The 16,980-nt window shown below is 41.0% G+C and overlaps 3 protein-coding genes across 4 annotated transcripts in view; all 3 read right to left on the reverse strand.

The window, feature by feature from the left end:
- Nucleotides 1-16,980, reverse strand: part of LOC111954869 (homeobox protein Hox-A3a) — a 35,781-nt gene that overhangs the window by 16,115 nt on the left and 2,686 nt on the right. The window contains exon 2 of one of the 2 annotated variants that reach the window (XM_023974771.3): nt 11,252-11,356. The gene's annotated coding sequence lies outside the window, so the exon portion shown is untranslated. Of the gene's footprint in view, nt 1-5,508; nt 5,693-11,251; nt 11,357-16,980 lie in introns of those variants that run through there. The other variant, XM_023974780.3, reaches the window with a different exon arrangement.
- Nucleotides 2,005-5,493, reverse strand: LOC111954877 (homeobox protein Hox-A4). Its single transcript, XM_023974793.3, has 2 exons — nt 3,655-5,493; nt 2,005-3,165 (listed from the first exon to the last, which is right to left on the reverse strand). The coding sequence occupies exons 1-2, from the start codon at nt 4,067-4,069 to the stop codon at nt 2,840-2,842; spliced, it is 741 nt and encodes a 246-aa protein (XP_023830561.1). The 5' UTR covers nt 4,070-5,493; the 3' UTR covers nt 2,005-2,839.
- Nucleotides 11,947-16,802, reverse strand: LOC112067873 (homeobox protein Hox-A5-like). The gene is made up of 2 exons (XM_024134694.2): nt 13,693-16,802; nt 11,947-13,054 (listed from the first exon to the last, which is right to left on the reverse strand). The coding sequence occupies exons 1-2, from the start codon at nt 14,288-14,290 to the stop codon at nt 12,798-12,800; spliced, it is 855 nt and encodes a 284-aa protein (XP_023990462.1). The 5' UTR covers nt 14,291-16,802; the 3' UTR covers nt 11,947-12,797.

Below are 16,980 nucleotides of genomic sequence, written 5' to 3' on the forward strand. Positions count from 1 at the left end.
ACATTACATTTAATTGCACTTGTATCCACTTAAAGCTCAGAGGGAGATGTAGATGTATGAAGAYGTAGCCCTATCATGCATTCCATTCCGGCTGTGCCCAATGCCATTTGATAAGAAAACACTCATTGTACATGTTATAACATTCCACTCAAGGCTACATTATATAATGCCACATCGTCATGGCTTCTGTGTATCAAGGATGGACCATGGAAGCTTGTACAGTCGAATCCCTAGATTAAACGTACTTCTGATGGAAAACAATATTATGKCCTTGAATAACTGGTTAATTAATTTCGTTCACATATCCCACTCGCAAATCACTGTTAGAGGTCCCATAATTATAACAGACTACCTTTAATTTACTAGAATAATGTAGATCCTTTKGAAGGGTCAACTAGGTCATTGATATTATGGCTACAGTAAATGGAATATGTTGTTTTCTCTAATAGGTCTAAGCGTGGTCTATCTCAATCCTTCCTTTCGACAGACGTGTTTGTGTGACGAGTAGCAGCTTAGACGAGTTTGAGTAAATTAGCAGCACGGTTGCACACCTACACGTCATTTTGTTTCCGCAAAACAAAAGAAAAAGCCACGGAGGTCTGGACATTGTGTGTGTCGTAAGGTCAGGGGTCACGTGGAGTGCTCCGAGTCGATGATTGGCYAGAGACGGCCGTGTCCTCTAGTTAAACCCTCCGATTGTTTGATTGTAGCAGGTAGTGACCAACACTCACACGCTGGTACACTAAGGTTTGAGGGGAAGATGCACTTCATCCTTATAATTACAGATGAAAACAGTAGCAGCCAGATACGTGGGTGGACAAATACTTTGATAGAACAGGCCTCTATGGGGCTACATAATACACTGGGGGGAAATGTGTTACTATGGTAGTATCCTATTCGCAACACTCTCATACTGTTGTAAGGCTGTCATATACTGCTAATTTACAGATTATCAACAAATATGCACACAGTATTCCGTTTATTAAGTGTTAACTGGGGGAGGCAGGTAGCTTAGTGGTTAGAGCTTTGGACCAGTAACCGAAAGGTTGCTGGATCAAATACCCGAGCTGTCAAGGTAAAAATCTGTCGTTCTGCCCCTGAACAAGGGAGTTAACACACTGTTCCCCGGTAAGCGGTCATTGTAAATATGAATTTGTTCATGGTATGCCTAGTTAAATAAAACACTTTAAAACTGTGTATGTAATAATGTAACAGACATACATGGCTCGTAAATTAAACAGCTTAGCCTGAGTTTAATAGCAGATATTTTGCACTCTGGAAAGTACACAGAGAAAGATGTATCTGGGTGCATATTTTACCCACAACGATGTTTCTGGATGATTTTGCATCTTTGGCTGCGAACCTATATTTACTGAAAACCTTGGGGCTGTATGAATGCACCTAGTGGCCTTTTGTATGTATTTACAGACGTTTTGGGAGTTGCCTATAAGAATATCACTTGTTTGAGTTGTTTGGTCCAGAAAAAAAACACAAAGTGGACAAACAAAGCAACATTCAACGCCCAGCTCTCTGTCTAGTTGCTTTTTGGACCAAGCCTGATAACAACATACCGAACGAATTGAAAGTTATTCTGTCAAAATAAGGTAAGAAACTAACTTTTTAAGATAATATTATTGAATGTATAAAGATAATTTTTCTTAGTGCATAGATATCCATAATTAAGTGAATTTCTTATGTGCATAACATCCATTAGGCACGCACATCCGAAGCACTGGATAGCTAATTCAAAGGTTTACTCCCTGTTTGGGAATAGTGTTATGTCATTAAAGACATAATGGAAAGTATTGTTATGTCATACATTTTAGAAAAACAAGCATGATGCGCATTGGGTTTGCAAGCCTTGTTAAAATTATATATCCACGCCCTTTGTGCCGCCTTTGACATACAGGCTATGGTATTGTTACCATAGCATTTATTAATTTAATCTATTTCAATGCATATTACTCAGAAATATCCTACAATATCGTATCCAAACCAGCCATATAATTTAAGTACATATTTATTTCACGGGAACAGTTTCTTGCATGGGCCTAAATTACAATACATTATTACAACGTCCATTAATCAGACAACATATACAAATATTCACAGTTTAGAGCACACCACAAAATATGGACAAACTAGTCTGCACTGCTACACGAACAAACAAACAAACGATGTTGCCTTTTTTAAGCCTACAAAATGGATTCAGTATTGTGCCTTTGCTATGATTTGTCTATACTCATTAGGGATGAAAGTCACCTGGACATTACACGACTTAATAATACATTCAACAGTAAACCAACTCACTCACACATCACGAGCTAAACCCTAACTCTGACCCTGTCTCATTCTAAACCTGCCGAGAGGTCTCATACGGGCACCCCGAGCTTTCCTAAAACATCGTCTTCCTTTCAAGTATATATTTCCATGAGAATAAACAAAATTATTGCATAGAACAAAAATAAAAATGAGGCCTCACTTATCTCTCGTCTCATTCTCTTTTATTTTCATTCTATGCAATGATACATATAATCCAAAGTCCTGTGATACATTCGAGTGTGAGTTATCCTTCTGTCTTAATAAACAAATACATTTCAGTTGCCATCTTGGGCAGCAAGTGACGGATTTCGAACTAAAAAATTAGGAGAGAGCGAAAAAACGGAGAGAGGAGGTTGAGGTTGAGAGGGGAAAGGGTATTGAAAGGAGGTGACAGGCCCAAAAGCCAAGGAATGGGGTAATACCATGGTGGACATACTCGAGAATCGGTCCACAAAATTCCTTTTCTGTGTTCTGTTTGCCATTCTCAGTCTGTTGGTTTGGCGCGAGGGTTCCATAACTATAGGGTCGCGGCGCAAGGCGTGGGAACGAGCTGCTGGTGCGTGCCAGTTTTGATTTGCTGCTGCTGCTGGGCTCCCGAGGATGAGCTCGCAGAGCGGATCTTGGTGTTCGGAAGCTTATGATCTTTCTTCCACTTCATCCTTCTATTCTGGAACCAGATCTTCACCTGACGTTCGGAAAGGCACATCGTGTGCGCGATCTCCACGCGCCTGCGTCGGGTCAGGTAGCGGTTGAAGTGGAATTCTTTCTCCAGCTCGAGAGCCTGCTGGCGGGTATAGGCAGTGCGGGACCTCTTGGGCACTCCTCCACTGTAACTAGCATTGACTGGAGAAAGCAAGCACACACACATACAATCAAGCAGGTGTTATCTCCACTAGGCATATTACAAATGTTATTCTCCATAAAGGTTTGTTGGTAGTCTAATGGGGGAATAAAGCCTACGATGTTTTGTGGGGGTTTCCCCTCGATTTCTGTTGGGTAGAAGTACCTTAATTTGGAGACGCCATGTGTACAAGCGCTCGCATCCAGGGACAAATCAAGCCTTAGAAAATGATTAACAAAATCAGCGGGGCTGGATATTACATTTTGGCTGGGGTCCAGCCATGGAGGTAGTTTGGTTTAAAAAGCAACAAAGACCTCATGGCCCCGGCAGGCAATAAAATTTACGAGGGGTTCTTAATTACCGACCCCGCTGCTCGATGGTCGTAAATTGCCATTGTAAGGGGTGCTACTAGTGCTGCCTCAATGGGCGTGCATACGTTCCAGTGGTGGCTTGCTCAGTGGTTCCGGTATTTAAACGTGGCGATAACTCACCAACATGGACCTTCTTCATCCAGGGGTAGACCACCGGCGGTTCCTTGCCCTTCTGTGCACCGGGATAAGACTCAGTAGCGAGGCTGCAGTCTTTGCTGACGTCCTCCACCACACCGCTGTCTGGGACTGGGTTGAGGCGAGGGCCATGGTTCTGGGCAATGGGCTGAGGTTGTGCCTGATGCCTGTCGGTAAAATCGTCGAGTCCATTACTGGGGACATTGCCGTAGTCGTAGCTCGGTTCTGTGTAGTTTGACCTCGGATACGACGCCTCGTCATGATGGGGAAAGCCCGAATCTTTTGGCCGTTCGTAGTACTCAGTAGGGGCGGGGATGTATCCGTTCTGTTGATATTCGTCGCATGGAGGAAAGGAAGGTTCGATATAGTTCGAGTTTATCAAATACGAACTCATGATCATTAATTTGTGAAGTGCAACAATACTAATTTTTATCGTGCTGTCGTTTTTCTGATCTCCACCAAACCCTCCTACTCTCTGTCAAATGTACAAAGTTGTCTGGTCACGTGTAAACCGCCACCAATCACCACGTCTCCTGTGGGCATCATGTAAACAGGAACCAATGGAAAGCCTGGCATTGGCACAACGAAAATTGCTCCGACTAGCCGACGTTGTGTTTTCCTTATTAAATCAAAATAGATCAAGAAAAAAACTATGAAGTCACTTGTTTATCACATAGCCGAAACTAAACTAGAATAAATAAACCCTTTATTTAGCAGTAAACCACATTAAACCACGGCCTTGAGGAGATGATGATGATGATGATGTTGGGTATATCTTACTGTTGCACAGGAAAAGGATGGGCTCTTTGGAAATAAGCAAACTGTAAATGCTCTCTTTTCTGTCAAAGATGACATTGGAGCTCATTTCCAGTCCATTCCTGTCCAAAATGCTTTCCTTTCTAGTCAATTCTGAGTTGGTAATTCCGTGAATAAAATGTAAATCTGTAAATCTGTATCTCACTTGATTTGAACGACAATAAAACAAGGCAAGGTTGAAAACATTGCATGTGCGCCGCTACGCACCTGATGTTCATATTCAGTCATTTAAACTAATGAAAACTCCGCATTTTAATTTAAGAAATGTTTGAGAAGGATAACATCAAATAGTTTACATTTGGCTTCTCATATGATGATACAAGATGGCAACTGAATAGCAGGCCCAAATAAGACAAGTGATTTTGACATGGCCAAAGGTTCTCATTTTTCATTTCATTTGAGTAATTTAGAAGATGCTCTTATCTAGAGTAGCTTAATCTATACACGAGTAGTGTTAGTTGATGAGAAATTAACATTTGTGTTGAAATTTGTAGCAACTCAAAACAAAAGTAAGGGTTCAACATGCACGTCTACAGACTCATATTCTACTACTAAAGCACGTTTTAGTAACCACGAAGATAGGCCTAATGCGAGTCATTTTGTGAAGCAAATGACTGTGATTGACTGTAACTAACCTGTGGTATGATATAGTACCTTTACTATACATACATTACGCTGTTCACTTTCCTCCAAGATCCAACATAAAACACCCATCATTTGTGCAGCGTTTTAAACTATTGAGCTGGACACCAGATAATGATTACAACAGCAACAAAACTAAGGGCATAATAATAATAATAATAATAATAATAATAATAATACATTTAGTGTATGCCTACTATTAATACGTTAAACCACTACAACAACTGAAAAAAAACAATTACATCTAAAATAACTATATTTAAGACATCACCTGAAAAGATCATGACCATGTAGGCTAAAATTAACCAAACACACTTCTCGATTCATTTCACTATGACAAAAGTGCAATTRTATCCAGTTTATAATAGAAGCATCCCTGACCGTATCTCTTCTGTGCCATCAGTATCTCGTCAATTGCCATCTCCACGACCTGTTCGCCCTCCAGCTCACTATTACAAATCAGAGGTGAAAACCTTGAGGAAGCCAGTTCAACCGCACGAGCAACACTACGGAAGGTGTCTGCGACCGTCTACGTGAAGAAGGCCCGGTGTGCGGTGGCAAGGGGATGCAAAACTTCGGAAATATTGAAGGCTTTATTTTTATTTTTTTTCTCTCCCCCTTTCTGTTCGCCCCCTAAACAGCGATAACTTCTCTCTGACCCCAAAGTGACACCGTTTCTATGTTGTTTCTGATTAATCTTGCCCATTGACAGTCTTTGTTAAACAACAAGGCGTGCCCTTCCCCAACGAGGCGACATTTTCATATTTGTTAGACGCAGTGACCTGAAGCTCACCCCGGACTTGGACTTCGGTTTTCCAGGGTCTACTCGGCTCTGGGTAGATTACGGAGCACTTAGCACCGGTCAGCACCTAACAGCGCCCCAAAAATAATTTTAAAAAACCAGTACAAAACCCACGATAAAGCGTAGGTCCATCTGAAAAAGCCTTGCGTCGACTGTGCCACTCCTGTAGGTAATGTTAGCCAACTAAACTGAAGTTTCGGTGTCTCCTGGTCAAGGTTTTCTTTAGAATAGTATAAATATGTATATGTGTTGAATTTGTTTCACACTGTTAGGCTTCTGTTAATGTTTCTCACCTAGGCTCATGTTTTTCCTGTTCAAACAAGGTCCTCCTCGGAGCTTTGTATGTGTAAGCCATCGCTATGGGATTTTCATTATAGTCAGATATAGGCCTATATGGCCTTTTACGCATCTAAATAGCCAAARTTGTTAGGTGTTATATTACAATTGAGTTTATTTTACACCTGTAACTCATCGTGAATGACAAGGGGAATCTTTTTTTGTTGAGGATCTGGCCTCCAGAACGCATGTAGCCAAGACCACCTGAGGGTCTATCTGTCAGCATAATGTCCACGGTAAGAATACTTGACTTGATATCTAAATGTACACTCTAGTGTGTTATATAAGTGTTATATAAATATGGGCAGGATTGGCTATTATCCACTCGCTAGCCATAGTACCCTTGAATAAGCGACAGTTTAAAGGGTCCGTAATGCTTTACAGCCATTTACAATTAACTTGTTGCTATACTATGGCTTGTGTGTGTGTGTTATACACAGTTTTGGAAACGTTCAATTTGGAATGCATTATAAACAAGTATTTTTGCATGAGAAAAACTCATGAACTGTAAAAATCCTGATTTATGATGTTCAATTCCCTTAATTTCCTTCAGTTGAGAAAATAGTTCTTTCGAGATGCTGTTTTATTTTAGAGTTTTGAAACAGGCGAAATATAAACAGCACTGTGTGTGAGTGACAAACGTTATGATCTGATAAACACTTGAAACGACTGAAATATGCTATTCAAAGAACCACATTCAGTGTTTTACCTTTTAGGGTGGAAATACTGACGTTCACGAATGGATGTTTACGATTTAAAAAAATTAGAAGCGAATAAGAAATGTGGGCCTGCATGGTATCAATCTTAGGTTACAACGTGATTTTGGCTGTTGAAATGTTTCTGTAACAATTATTCCATATCAAAATCCTCCAAGACATCCATGTTAATTAGCAAAAGAGCAAAAAAAGTCTAGTTGTGAATAAGAAATAATTAGGCCTACTATTTATTGATTTAGAAAGGTACTGTGAGTGAAAGAAGTAGATTGCCACTCTTTCGGTCCTTCCCATATATAMCGAACATATATCATTCTGACACTGTACTGTAAATTGAGATAATAAGAAAGTGCTCTGACGATAGTGACTGATCACATATGGTTGCTAGATCCCTTGTCTGTTAGGAGGACCAGGCTGCAGAGGAAAATGTTCCCTCGGTATTCACGAGGTGGGTTAAGGTAAGGGTAAGGATTTTGATAATGCAACATATTGAAATAAAGAATATATTGGGAGTGGTTTGAAGAAGGAAGCTATAGATGTATCTTTTGGCCTAAACATGAATGCCACCCACAGAGCTCCTCGCACATTTAACACACGTTCAGAGGAAGATGGGTGGGTGAAAKAGTATGATTCCATTCAACATTTTGTTGAAGTTGTCTTCTTAAAAATGGGACATAAATCAAAGCAAATGTAACTACATCAAGTGAGTGTTTTATGTAGATTGTAGATACACACAAGTGTTGAACAACATGGCCTTAATAGGTCTGTGTTATCATAGCGTATTTTGCCCAACCCGTTTCTTCTAAACTTATACGACGGAACATATACTATATCTTCATCCATAAACAGTTGTTAGAACGGTGCCATAACCCAATGCGTTATCTCCTATAACATAAAGATCACTTGTGGGAGCCACAAACATTGAGTGGCTAATGGCTATTTCTTTATTTCTTTATGATAAAGACACCTCCAATTATCATATTTGTCCTTTGGCTCTTGACTCTTTTGCAATAAACGAAGAAACTGAATTACCAATAGTTAGRCTGGTGTATAATAGCCCACTTGCTTGTTGATCAAAACGAAATATGAATCGCAAGTTCGAGAATACATTGTTGCTAACACGGCTAAGGTGGCTCTCACAATTTCGAGTGCACCGTTTTTATGTGAGGTTTTAAGAGAAAAGGCCTATGTTACATTTAGCAGTGTGTTTAAACCAAATTGTATATATTACAATAGAGGTGCATATATTTTTTTTAAATGATCTCCATGAAACACGTTGGGTTACACACTTTAATGTAGAATAAGATAAGGCTTGATCTCACATTTTCACAACTTTACGTGAAAGGATAACGCCTATTCGATCCTGTTATACAGATCCATCCGCCATTAGAGGCTATATAGCCTATATCMTAATGCCTTTTCAAAACCCAATTAAGTTCGAATGATATTTTGTTCTTACTAATAACAATTGACTGTTCTCATTATAAAATAAACATATTCTTTCTTTGTAACCAAAATCACCCTCTGGATAATTTTTTAATTGTACGGCTAAAAAGAGGACTCTTTCCTCAGCAGAAGGAGAGAAAGACTACATGTTTTAAAGGGGTCCGGGGGCTCCATTTGGGGGGCTGTGGGCATAGCCTACCCATCATCCTGTGACCGGGGTAAGAGTATCAATCCTCAAAATGCAAATGTTTCCCTCATATCCAATGCAATTTATTCAAAGGAAATTCACCAATCAACCGCCCTAATAAAATGCCGCCACTCAATCTTGGGTCTGGGGACGGGCGGGGGTCCACTCCCCTCGGTCCMAAACTCGGGGTCGCCCTGCTTTCAGGGTTCACCTGGAGTGCACCGTCAAACATATGTAATTCAAAGCTATTCTATCTTTTGTGTGGAGAGTCAAGATCGCTATTATAACGCTGGCATCAGGCCCCTGCTGAACAGATGACGGGAGACTTGTTCAGCGGGTAAACTTTTGACCCCAAATGTTCCTCCTCTTCTCCCGCTATATCGAGATCATCAGTCCCACCCCCGTGAGGCTGTGCTGCCAGGGCGAGGTGTCTGGCTGCTTGGGAAGAAAACTTGATTTGCAATATATCCATTTCTGTTATCATTACTGTAATTATTCTAACGACAATCATAATTAGTGATATAACAGGAAGGCCTATAATATAATAACTGTAGTTGTATCTCTGTATTGTCTCACTGTGGGTGTTGGTTACAATGCACCGCTCTCTGTACAACATCACCAATACAAGCAAACCGCTCAGGGATGCATGTCCTTCATACTTTTGTGTGAGTCTTTTTCTCTCATTGCCTCACATAGGCCTAGTGTTTTTGCTAAATTGCCCCAAAGGCTCTCCAAATAAAATAATGCAATATACAAATGATATTACTTCACTGCAATGTGTAATAATGCAAGCAAACCGGTCAAGTATTGTGTGCGTCCTATCATACTATTTTGTATTTGTGTATGTGTTCCCCCCCCCCTCTCAGGAGCTGGCTGCAGGTGACACTGAACTTGGCCTAAAGCGAGCTCTGCTGGTGGCTGGAGGATGCAGATTTATCTTGCTGCTATGGCTGACCTCGCGGTGAACCGCGCACGGGGGATGGTTCATTTATTTCTGCCTGGCATTGTCTGCCTAGGACCCCGATTTGGATTTTTATATTGTGTAACAACGGTGTAATTTTCGCCCCAGACGTCACAATGATATTGACATAGAATAACGGTTTCTTTTTCATTTTCTACACCATATAACTGTAATGGAAATGAAGTCAAATTTCATTGCATTGGCTATTTGTTTACACGATGGAGTCTTCTATGTCGATTGTTAGGGGAAGGGGGAGCGGGGATCAACCCACCTCAAATCATCAGATGTTTCAGAGTTTATACTTTGAGAGTTTAGTTTTTATATAAACTCTTTTCATTTCAATTCATTTTCTGATGTGAAATAGATTCAAATTGAATTCACACCACTGACGGGGATAGTTATGAGGTGCCTGTAAGCACCAGTTTCGGTCTAATTGGGCGTAATTGCAATCTGTGCAAATACATAAGAGCAACACACGACAATGGAAATTGAGTCAGAAATCCAATTTGAATCTAAATCCAGAAATCCAGAATCCAAAGCACTGTTATACACAACAAATAGACCAAGCCTATACTAGCCACTCATCAGCACACACCTTATCGCAAAGTAAAATAAAACCAAGACTGTCGCCACAAGTAGGCCTAAACAAAATCTACATTATAAGCAAAACGAAAAAGTAATTAGGCTATAACCTACAAAATAAGAAATTATGATGCAGAGACATTTTTCTAGAAAACGAAAACATACTCAATCTAAAGGAAACTATTGTGATTGGGCAAATGCGTCACAAAGTCAGACCAACGCTTATGACGCATTTTCACATAGAAGTCAAAGCTTTATTGGAGATACTGGTATCTGAGTGTTCATGTCGGCCCGGACGCACGCGCCCAAGCTGGGCCACGAGGTCACCATGAAGCAAGAGTGACACTCTCCAACTGAACTTTACAACACAAAAACACAAAATGACATGGCTGACGCAAAACGGAATTCCTTTCCAAGTGTGGCCCTGCTGTGTTTTGTCCTCTATTGTGTTTACTCTACAGTGTGTTTGGCTGTCTTAAACCATTTGAACAAATTTGGAACACATGAGGAAACCTGACCAAAGACACACCTAGAGCTTCAAACAAAGTGTACAAGTTGTGCCTAACTTGACAATTACACAGATTGAAAAGCTACATTTACCCCAAAAGTGGTTGTATGATAGTTGAGTACTGTACACAAACATATTCCAGTTTAGCAATGACATTGGAAACACCATAAAACAGCTCAAATTGCTTTTTGGCTTGTCCAGCACATTAATGGCTATGAAGAGTCCAAAGAAGCCCCGTGTGTAATACAGGAAGTGAAAAAACACGAATTAAAAAGGAAAAGGAATGGACAGAAGCATAATTATCCCACATGCAAAAATGTATTATGAGTTACACCACAGATGGAGGGAAACTAGTTACACTAGGAAGGAAGCAATTAAATATCCATGAGCCTGAACCAACCCTGGCCAACATCTGCCGAGAGAAACCAGGATTCAGCTCAGCACCACTGACAAATTAGCGTAATGGGCTAATATGGACAGATAGCGCGTCCGAATACAATCATAATTCTGTTTCAAACAGGGTGGCTGTTCAGAGCTAAGGGAATGGAAGGCTACAGGCTACTCAAGGGCAATAGAGGCAGAAACTTACCTCGAGACCGGAGCTGTCTTCTCGTGTGCGTCTGGCGTACAGGGTCCATCGCGAGGCGTTCTGGTGAGCAAGGAGTGGGTGTAACGGTCAAGGAACACTTACAGCCTGCAAGGAGAGAGTCAGACGAAGCCTCGCGTCAGTGCGATTATATGTTATGTGCAATATACTGTCAACTCCCCAAAACCATAAAACTTACTTTAATGGCCACCACGTGACAGTTTATGGCCAGTGAGCCTATCTGGCCGCGCTCCGGATGATTTTTACGATCTAATTCATAGACAAAACCCCCATTCATTTGGCACCCAAATGTCAGGGAGCCGGAACCGGCCTAATAAAGTTTACGTTTCGAAAAGTGAACTGATTATATGATAGTAGTAAGCTCGAGCACATGGGACGCAGAGCCCCTCGAGCCGGTCACTGGCAAGGACCTGCTTTATCCCTACGCACAAAGGTGAGTAAAGTGTGCAGATATAGATTTTGCTACCTGTTGATTTTCTCGACCTTGAAACTAGCTAGAAAAGTTTAACTTTTAAAGTTTTAATTGCAGTCAATGGAGTGAAAGGCCTATAGTCTTGACCTAGAAAAAAAACGAGTTACTGCAGGCCTAAAAACTTTACATTCAACAACAAAAACCTTACAAAAACATACACACTTTCGTTTTACCGTGAGGCACATGAAGAAGTAATATAAAGAACCGAAATAACAAATAATTGACAGTTTCTGTCGTTCCAGTAGAAAGTTTATTATAATCAGCATCATCACTATAATATTATTTTCAATTTCCAGTCATTCTTTAAAAACATTTACAAAAAGCGTATAGCACGATGAAGCTATACACTTAGGCAATGGGATCCACTATGGAACCCTTCACATCCAAAATAGAGGGGAACGTACAAGACAGAAACACACATTCTAAGAAGCTGCGCCAGGTGAACAGATTTACAGTAGCTCGTGTAAAAGGATACAAAGGCACAGCTCCACGCAATGGGTCAGAACTGCGATCCCGTCACGTGTTCACAACGCACAACAATCGCGTAAGGCTTATAAGTCTGTCTACAATAAGGAACAAGTTRTCTAAGTTTGGTACAATACATTGAACAAATAAATACATACTTACATATAAAACAAAGGCTATACACAAAAGCAACACCATTTTTTATCAACTCATTAATTATTCGAGTTTCTATACTGTTTTACAAGTGCAATAGGCTACACAACTTTTATTGGGTAGKTAATGGACTTTTTTGCGGTAACTTCGAGTTTATTCTATTTTGAACAAGAAATAAGTTAACAAACATGTATTTCCCATTGGTTTGTCCTAAGACAAACAATGTACAGAATGTTTATTTTTTTACTCACATAAGCATTATCACGGTCAAAATAAATATAACTATAGAGGAAAGTATTTTTGAAAAGGCCGGAGTATGGACAACTGCATGTTCACTGTCCCAAAACAGCCACCGGAAAGTCTTTCGCAATGTAAAAGTGAATGGAAGTTCTTCCAAGCTTTGTATTATTTTATTAGAGCTCATCGGGGAACCAAATATCAGGGACGGTGGTACCCTACACCCCCTGCCGCTGCCATGCTCATGCTTTTCAGTTTGTTGTCCTTTTTCCACTTCATCCTTCTGTTCTGGAACCAGATTTTGATCTGGCGTTCTGATAGGCAGAGCGCGTGCGCTATCTCGATCCTCCGTCTGCGGGTCAGATACCGGTTGAAATGGAACTCTTTCTCGAGCTCCAGGGTCTGGTAGCGCGTGTATGCTGTCCTCGCCCTCTTCCCCTCTGGTCCAGTGAGACTGTCTGGTGGTAACACACAGGACGCAACAATGAGCCCATAATCAAAATAGCAACCAACACAACAATGTTTACGAAGGCTTTATGCAGATTTACCTGGCAACAATGCAAGGACATTTTTTTTTTCTTGATCAATAATGTTTACTAACGCTTTATGCAATGATTATTATATGCTAGAAAATGTACTTTATTCTTGATCACACTTCGATGCAGCTCAGTCCACATAAACACACTATTCACCTTTTCCATGTAGTGGAAGTGCCAATTAATTCCCAAAAGTTTGTCTTATAAAAAGACCATAAACATTTAGAATAATACAAAATKATGACAAAAGAAAATCCTATATTTAAACAAAATGTTCACCTTCTGCATTTTGGAAAATGTTATGTTTTCATGCCACGTTGAATAATTTTTCCAACGCTTTGGGTACAAATATGCAGGTGAACAGGTGGCGTAAATCTCGCCATTACACCACTTAACCATTACTACTATCAAATACAGATTATTTCTCTCTTATAGAATGATTCGGTGAAATACTTTTTACCTTCGAAAATGGCAACAAGCACAGCTTAAAAGGGCTATATCGCTACACGACAAGTACAAAACATAAACGTCTACCTAATCAACATATAAAGCTATTTTACCATGACTTATGTGCAGTTTCCTCATCCAGGGGTAGATCTGAGGCTGAGCACCGTCGGTGAAATGTTGGGAAGTTGTCTGCTCTCTTCCAGCGGGCTTCTCTTCCTCGAGGAGGGGGGAGGCTTTGGACACACACTCCTGGTTCAACAGCGTGCCTCCGTTCGAACTCGAGCTCGGGGTCGCGCAGGGGATAGTTATGGAGTTCTTTATGGCTCGGTGTTGAGGTTGAGACTCGCTGACCGGAGACGAGCTTGTGACAGAGGAGGAGCACGGGAGCATGTCAGGTGCAGGCGAGAGGGGCGCCGTCCCAGTGGCGCTCGCGGGCTGGGTGTACCTGGATGGCTCGACAGAGGACGTTGTTGCCGCCGCCGACTGGTTCGGGGAGTAGCCCTGTGCCCGCTCGTTGGCCACAAAGTGCCCATTACCGCGACCGACAGTGAGGTCCATCCCGTTGTAGCCATAACCGTGCCTGCTGGAATGCATGTTCGTTGAGTCCCTGTATTGGTCGTTTGCTGAGCTGTGGTCTCCATAATTATGTAACTGGAAGTCGGCGCCATTGGGATAACGACCGCAGAATGAGTTTACAAAATAGGAGCTCATTGATTGACTATTCAAATACTGTTGTTTAGCAGGTATTTGTTGTTTTATTTTTGGAGAAAATAGTAACCTGTGTGCTTGATTTGTGGCTCTTGATGCTTTTGCTTCTTCTATTGCACCCTTGCACAATTTATGATGAATTAGGGAAATGAGTAGAACGTGTACTTGATTCTCTCTTACGTAGGCACCCAAATATGGGTTAAGGCTGAGAATCACGTGCTTTTGTTGACCAGTCGTAAATCCTGCTTGATGACCTCCAGAGGTAAACTCGTGCACAAGTAGGAAATCTGGGTGGGATGTTAGGGGCGCGCGCCTGGGAGTGCGCCTGGGCAGGGCGCTCGCGGGGCCCGGGTTGCATCTCTTGGATTGTCCTTGCGCGCCATCCTCCGGCCACAACCTGGCACTGCCTGCGACGGCGTTTGAGGCGTGGCCTCTGAACAGGGTCGTTCAGAGGTTAACGACCATTGCGGCAAACGCATTGCCTTCCCAAACAATACAACAAGAAACGCACTGAATAGTGAATATGCAACCTCTCCACTGACACAGAGTACAGAAAGAAATTCAACATTAAACATTATCCTTATAGTTGGGAATAAAACACGTACAGTAGGCCTACAAAACAACACAACTAGCCTAAAATATCAAAAACAATTGTCTAGCACCTTACMTTTAGTTTAATATTTCGTTAAACCATGTTACAAATCTTCGAATTTTAGTAATCAACCCTTGAAAAGTCTATATTTGCATTAATATCCTCCTTAGTTCAGGCTAMTGGTGTGAACAGCTTGGTCAACCTGCAGATCAACCGTTATTCCTAAAATTGTTAGATGCTCTGAAAAATGAGGCACTTCAAATGAATTACTGTTTCGTTTTTTTAAGATGACAGAAAGTAAGCTACCATACAATAGTATTATTAGACAATTATTTACCCCTCAATTGAAATTCCATAAATACTTAACGTGAATAAAGCACGTTTTGATCAACAAAAATTRCCTGAATTAAGTAAATGTGATGTTTAAATTGGTTCAATGTACGTGCGTAAAAATTTGCTGCGGTTCCAAATGAATAGCCTAAGCTCTAGCAGACATTACAGCGAAACAATAATATCCATTTTATTGTCATTATATTTTTTTGCCAATATGGATAACTTAAGTCATTTTAAGAACAGGAAAACTAGGAGCAGAATATCATTCGAAAGGAATCTAAACACACGAAGTTTCTCGCATTCGATGAAGAAAGAATGAAAGAAAATCAAAGTAAGAGAAGAAGGGAATTTAGAATATATATCTTTTTAAATAATGTCTGACAATAGGGGGAATAAACAGGATTTCTTGGTTTAGGAATTTTAGTGTATTTTACATGGACATATGCCTAGGTGAAATGAAATGATTTCCCTTGGCCTCTCTCGGCATCTTCCCCACACCCATAGATAATGTCCTCCGAGTGAGGACGCGAATGTAGTAGGCTATATGACTCTATTTCAACTCAGATAAGTCTTGTCAAGTTTTCAAAATAGAAAGATAAGGCACCGCATATTGACAATCTAAAATTAGGTTCGAAATATGATACGAAGAAAGCCCTATCAGTATAACAGCAGAAGTAATACAACTGTAGGCTCAAAACAAGCAATGACAATAACAAACATATGACTACATTACTTTAGCACAATTTGGTTTTAAATCATGTTAATCTGTGTTGAGCTGCTGATTAGTTGCTGTAACTYAGAGGTCACCTGTACCTAAAATAGAAGCAGCGATGACTATAATACTAGCCTATTTCAACAGGGCAAAACGTTTCCATCCCAAAAAGCAATGTGTTGACGTTGAATCAACGTGCAAAAAGTCATCAACATGAGGGCATTTCCTATTTTTTTCCACCCACCTTCTAACCTAAATYCAATGACATGGTGAAATGTTTTGTTGATTTCATGTTGAATTCACGTTATTTAACAACTCAACCACATGCAAATCAAAACTAGACATTGAGCTGAAGTCTGTGACCAGTGGGTTGTTATGACATTAATGTGACTGCTATAGCTGGTGCAGGTGCAGGCAGAGCAACAGCATTTTAAAAACATTTAGCCTTACAAAAGATACTGTTCATTCCGTCTACTTAGCAGAAAATAGTGCACTCCATATGGATTACTGGACACTCAGGCACGCTCGCGACGGCCAGTTGCAACCAGTTTTACAGGAGTAGGCTCTGGTTATCCATAGTCCATTGGACCTCTTGGTCCTATAGTCCCSAAAAGACGATAGCCCATATTTAGGCTACACAACGCCCCACGCGGGCACTAACAGCGTGRTGGATACGTCTGCGTGTCTGTCCGAAGGATGCAGACTCGCAGAGGTAATATGGCCCCTTCAGGCACCGCAGGAGCCGAGGAACAATCTGCACTCAGGACCAGATGTGTACAGCGSTGTATGAAGGAGCCCTCTATCCGAGCCCGGGTCTTGACTTTCAGGGATAGTTTGAGAGAGCGCGTWCAAACATGCTCCGGATGTTGGAAGGAGCGAGGATAGGTTCTGTGCTTTATAATGGCCAGGAGTGTTTGTGATTGAGGTTTTAAAGAGGTTGTTAGCGAGAGAGAGTCTAAGAGCTAACATCGGATTTATCAATGGCCAATAGAAACAAAGTTCCCAAGAAATTATCCCACCCAGGGGACAAGGGGCAAACCAGGAAGTGGAAGAGTA

The sequence above is a fragment of the Salvelinus sp. IW2-2015 genome, linkage group LG30 (assembly GCF_002910315.2).
Source record: "Salvelinus sp. IW2-2015 linkage group LG30, ASM291031v2, whole genome shotgun sequence".
Classification (NCBI taxonomy): Eukaryota; Metazoa; Chordata; class Actinopteri; order Salmoniformes; family Salmonidae; genus Salvelinus; species Salvelinus sp. IW2-2015.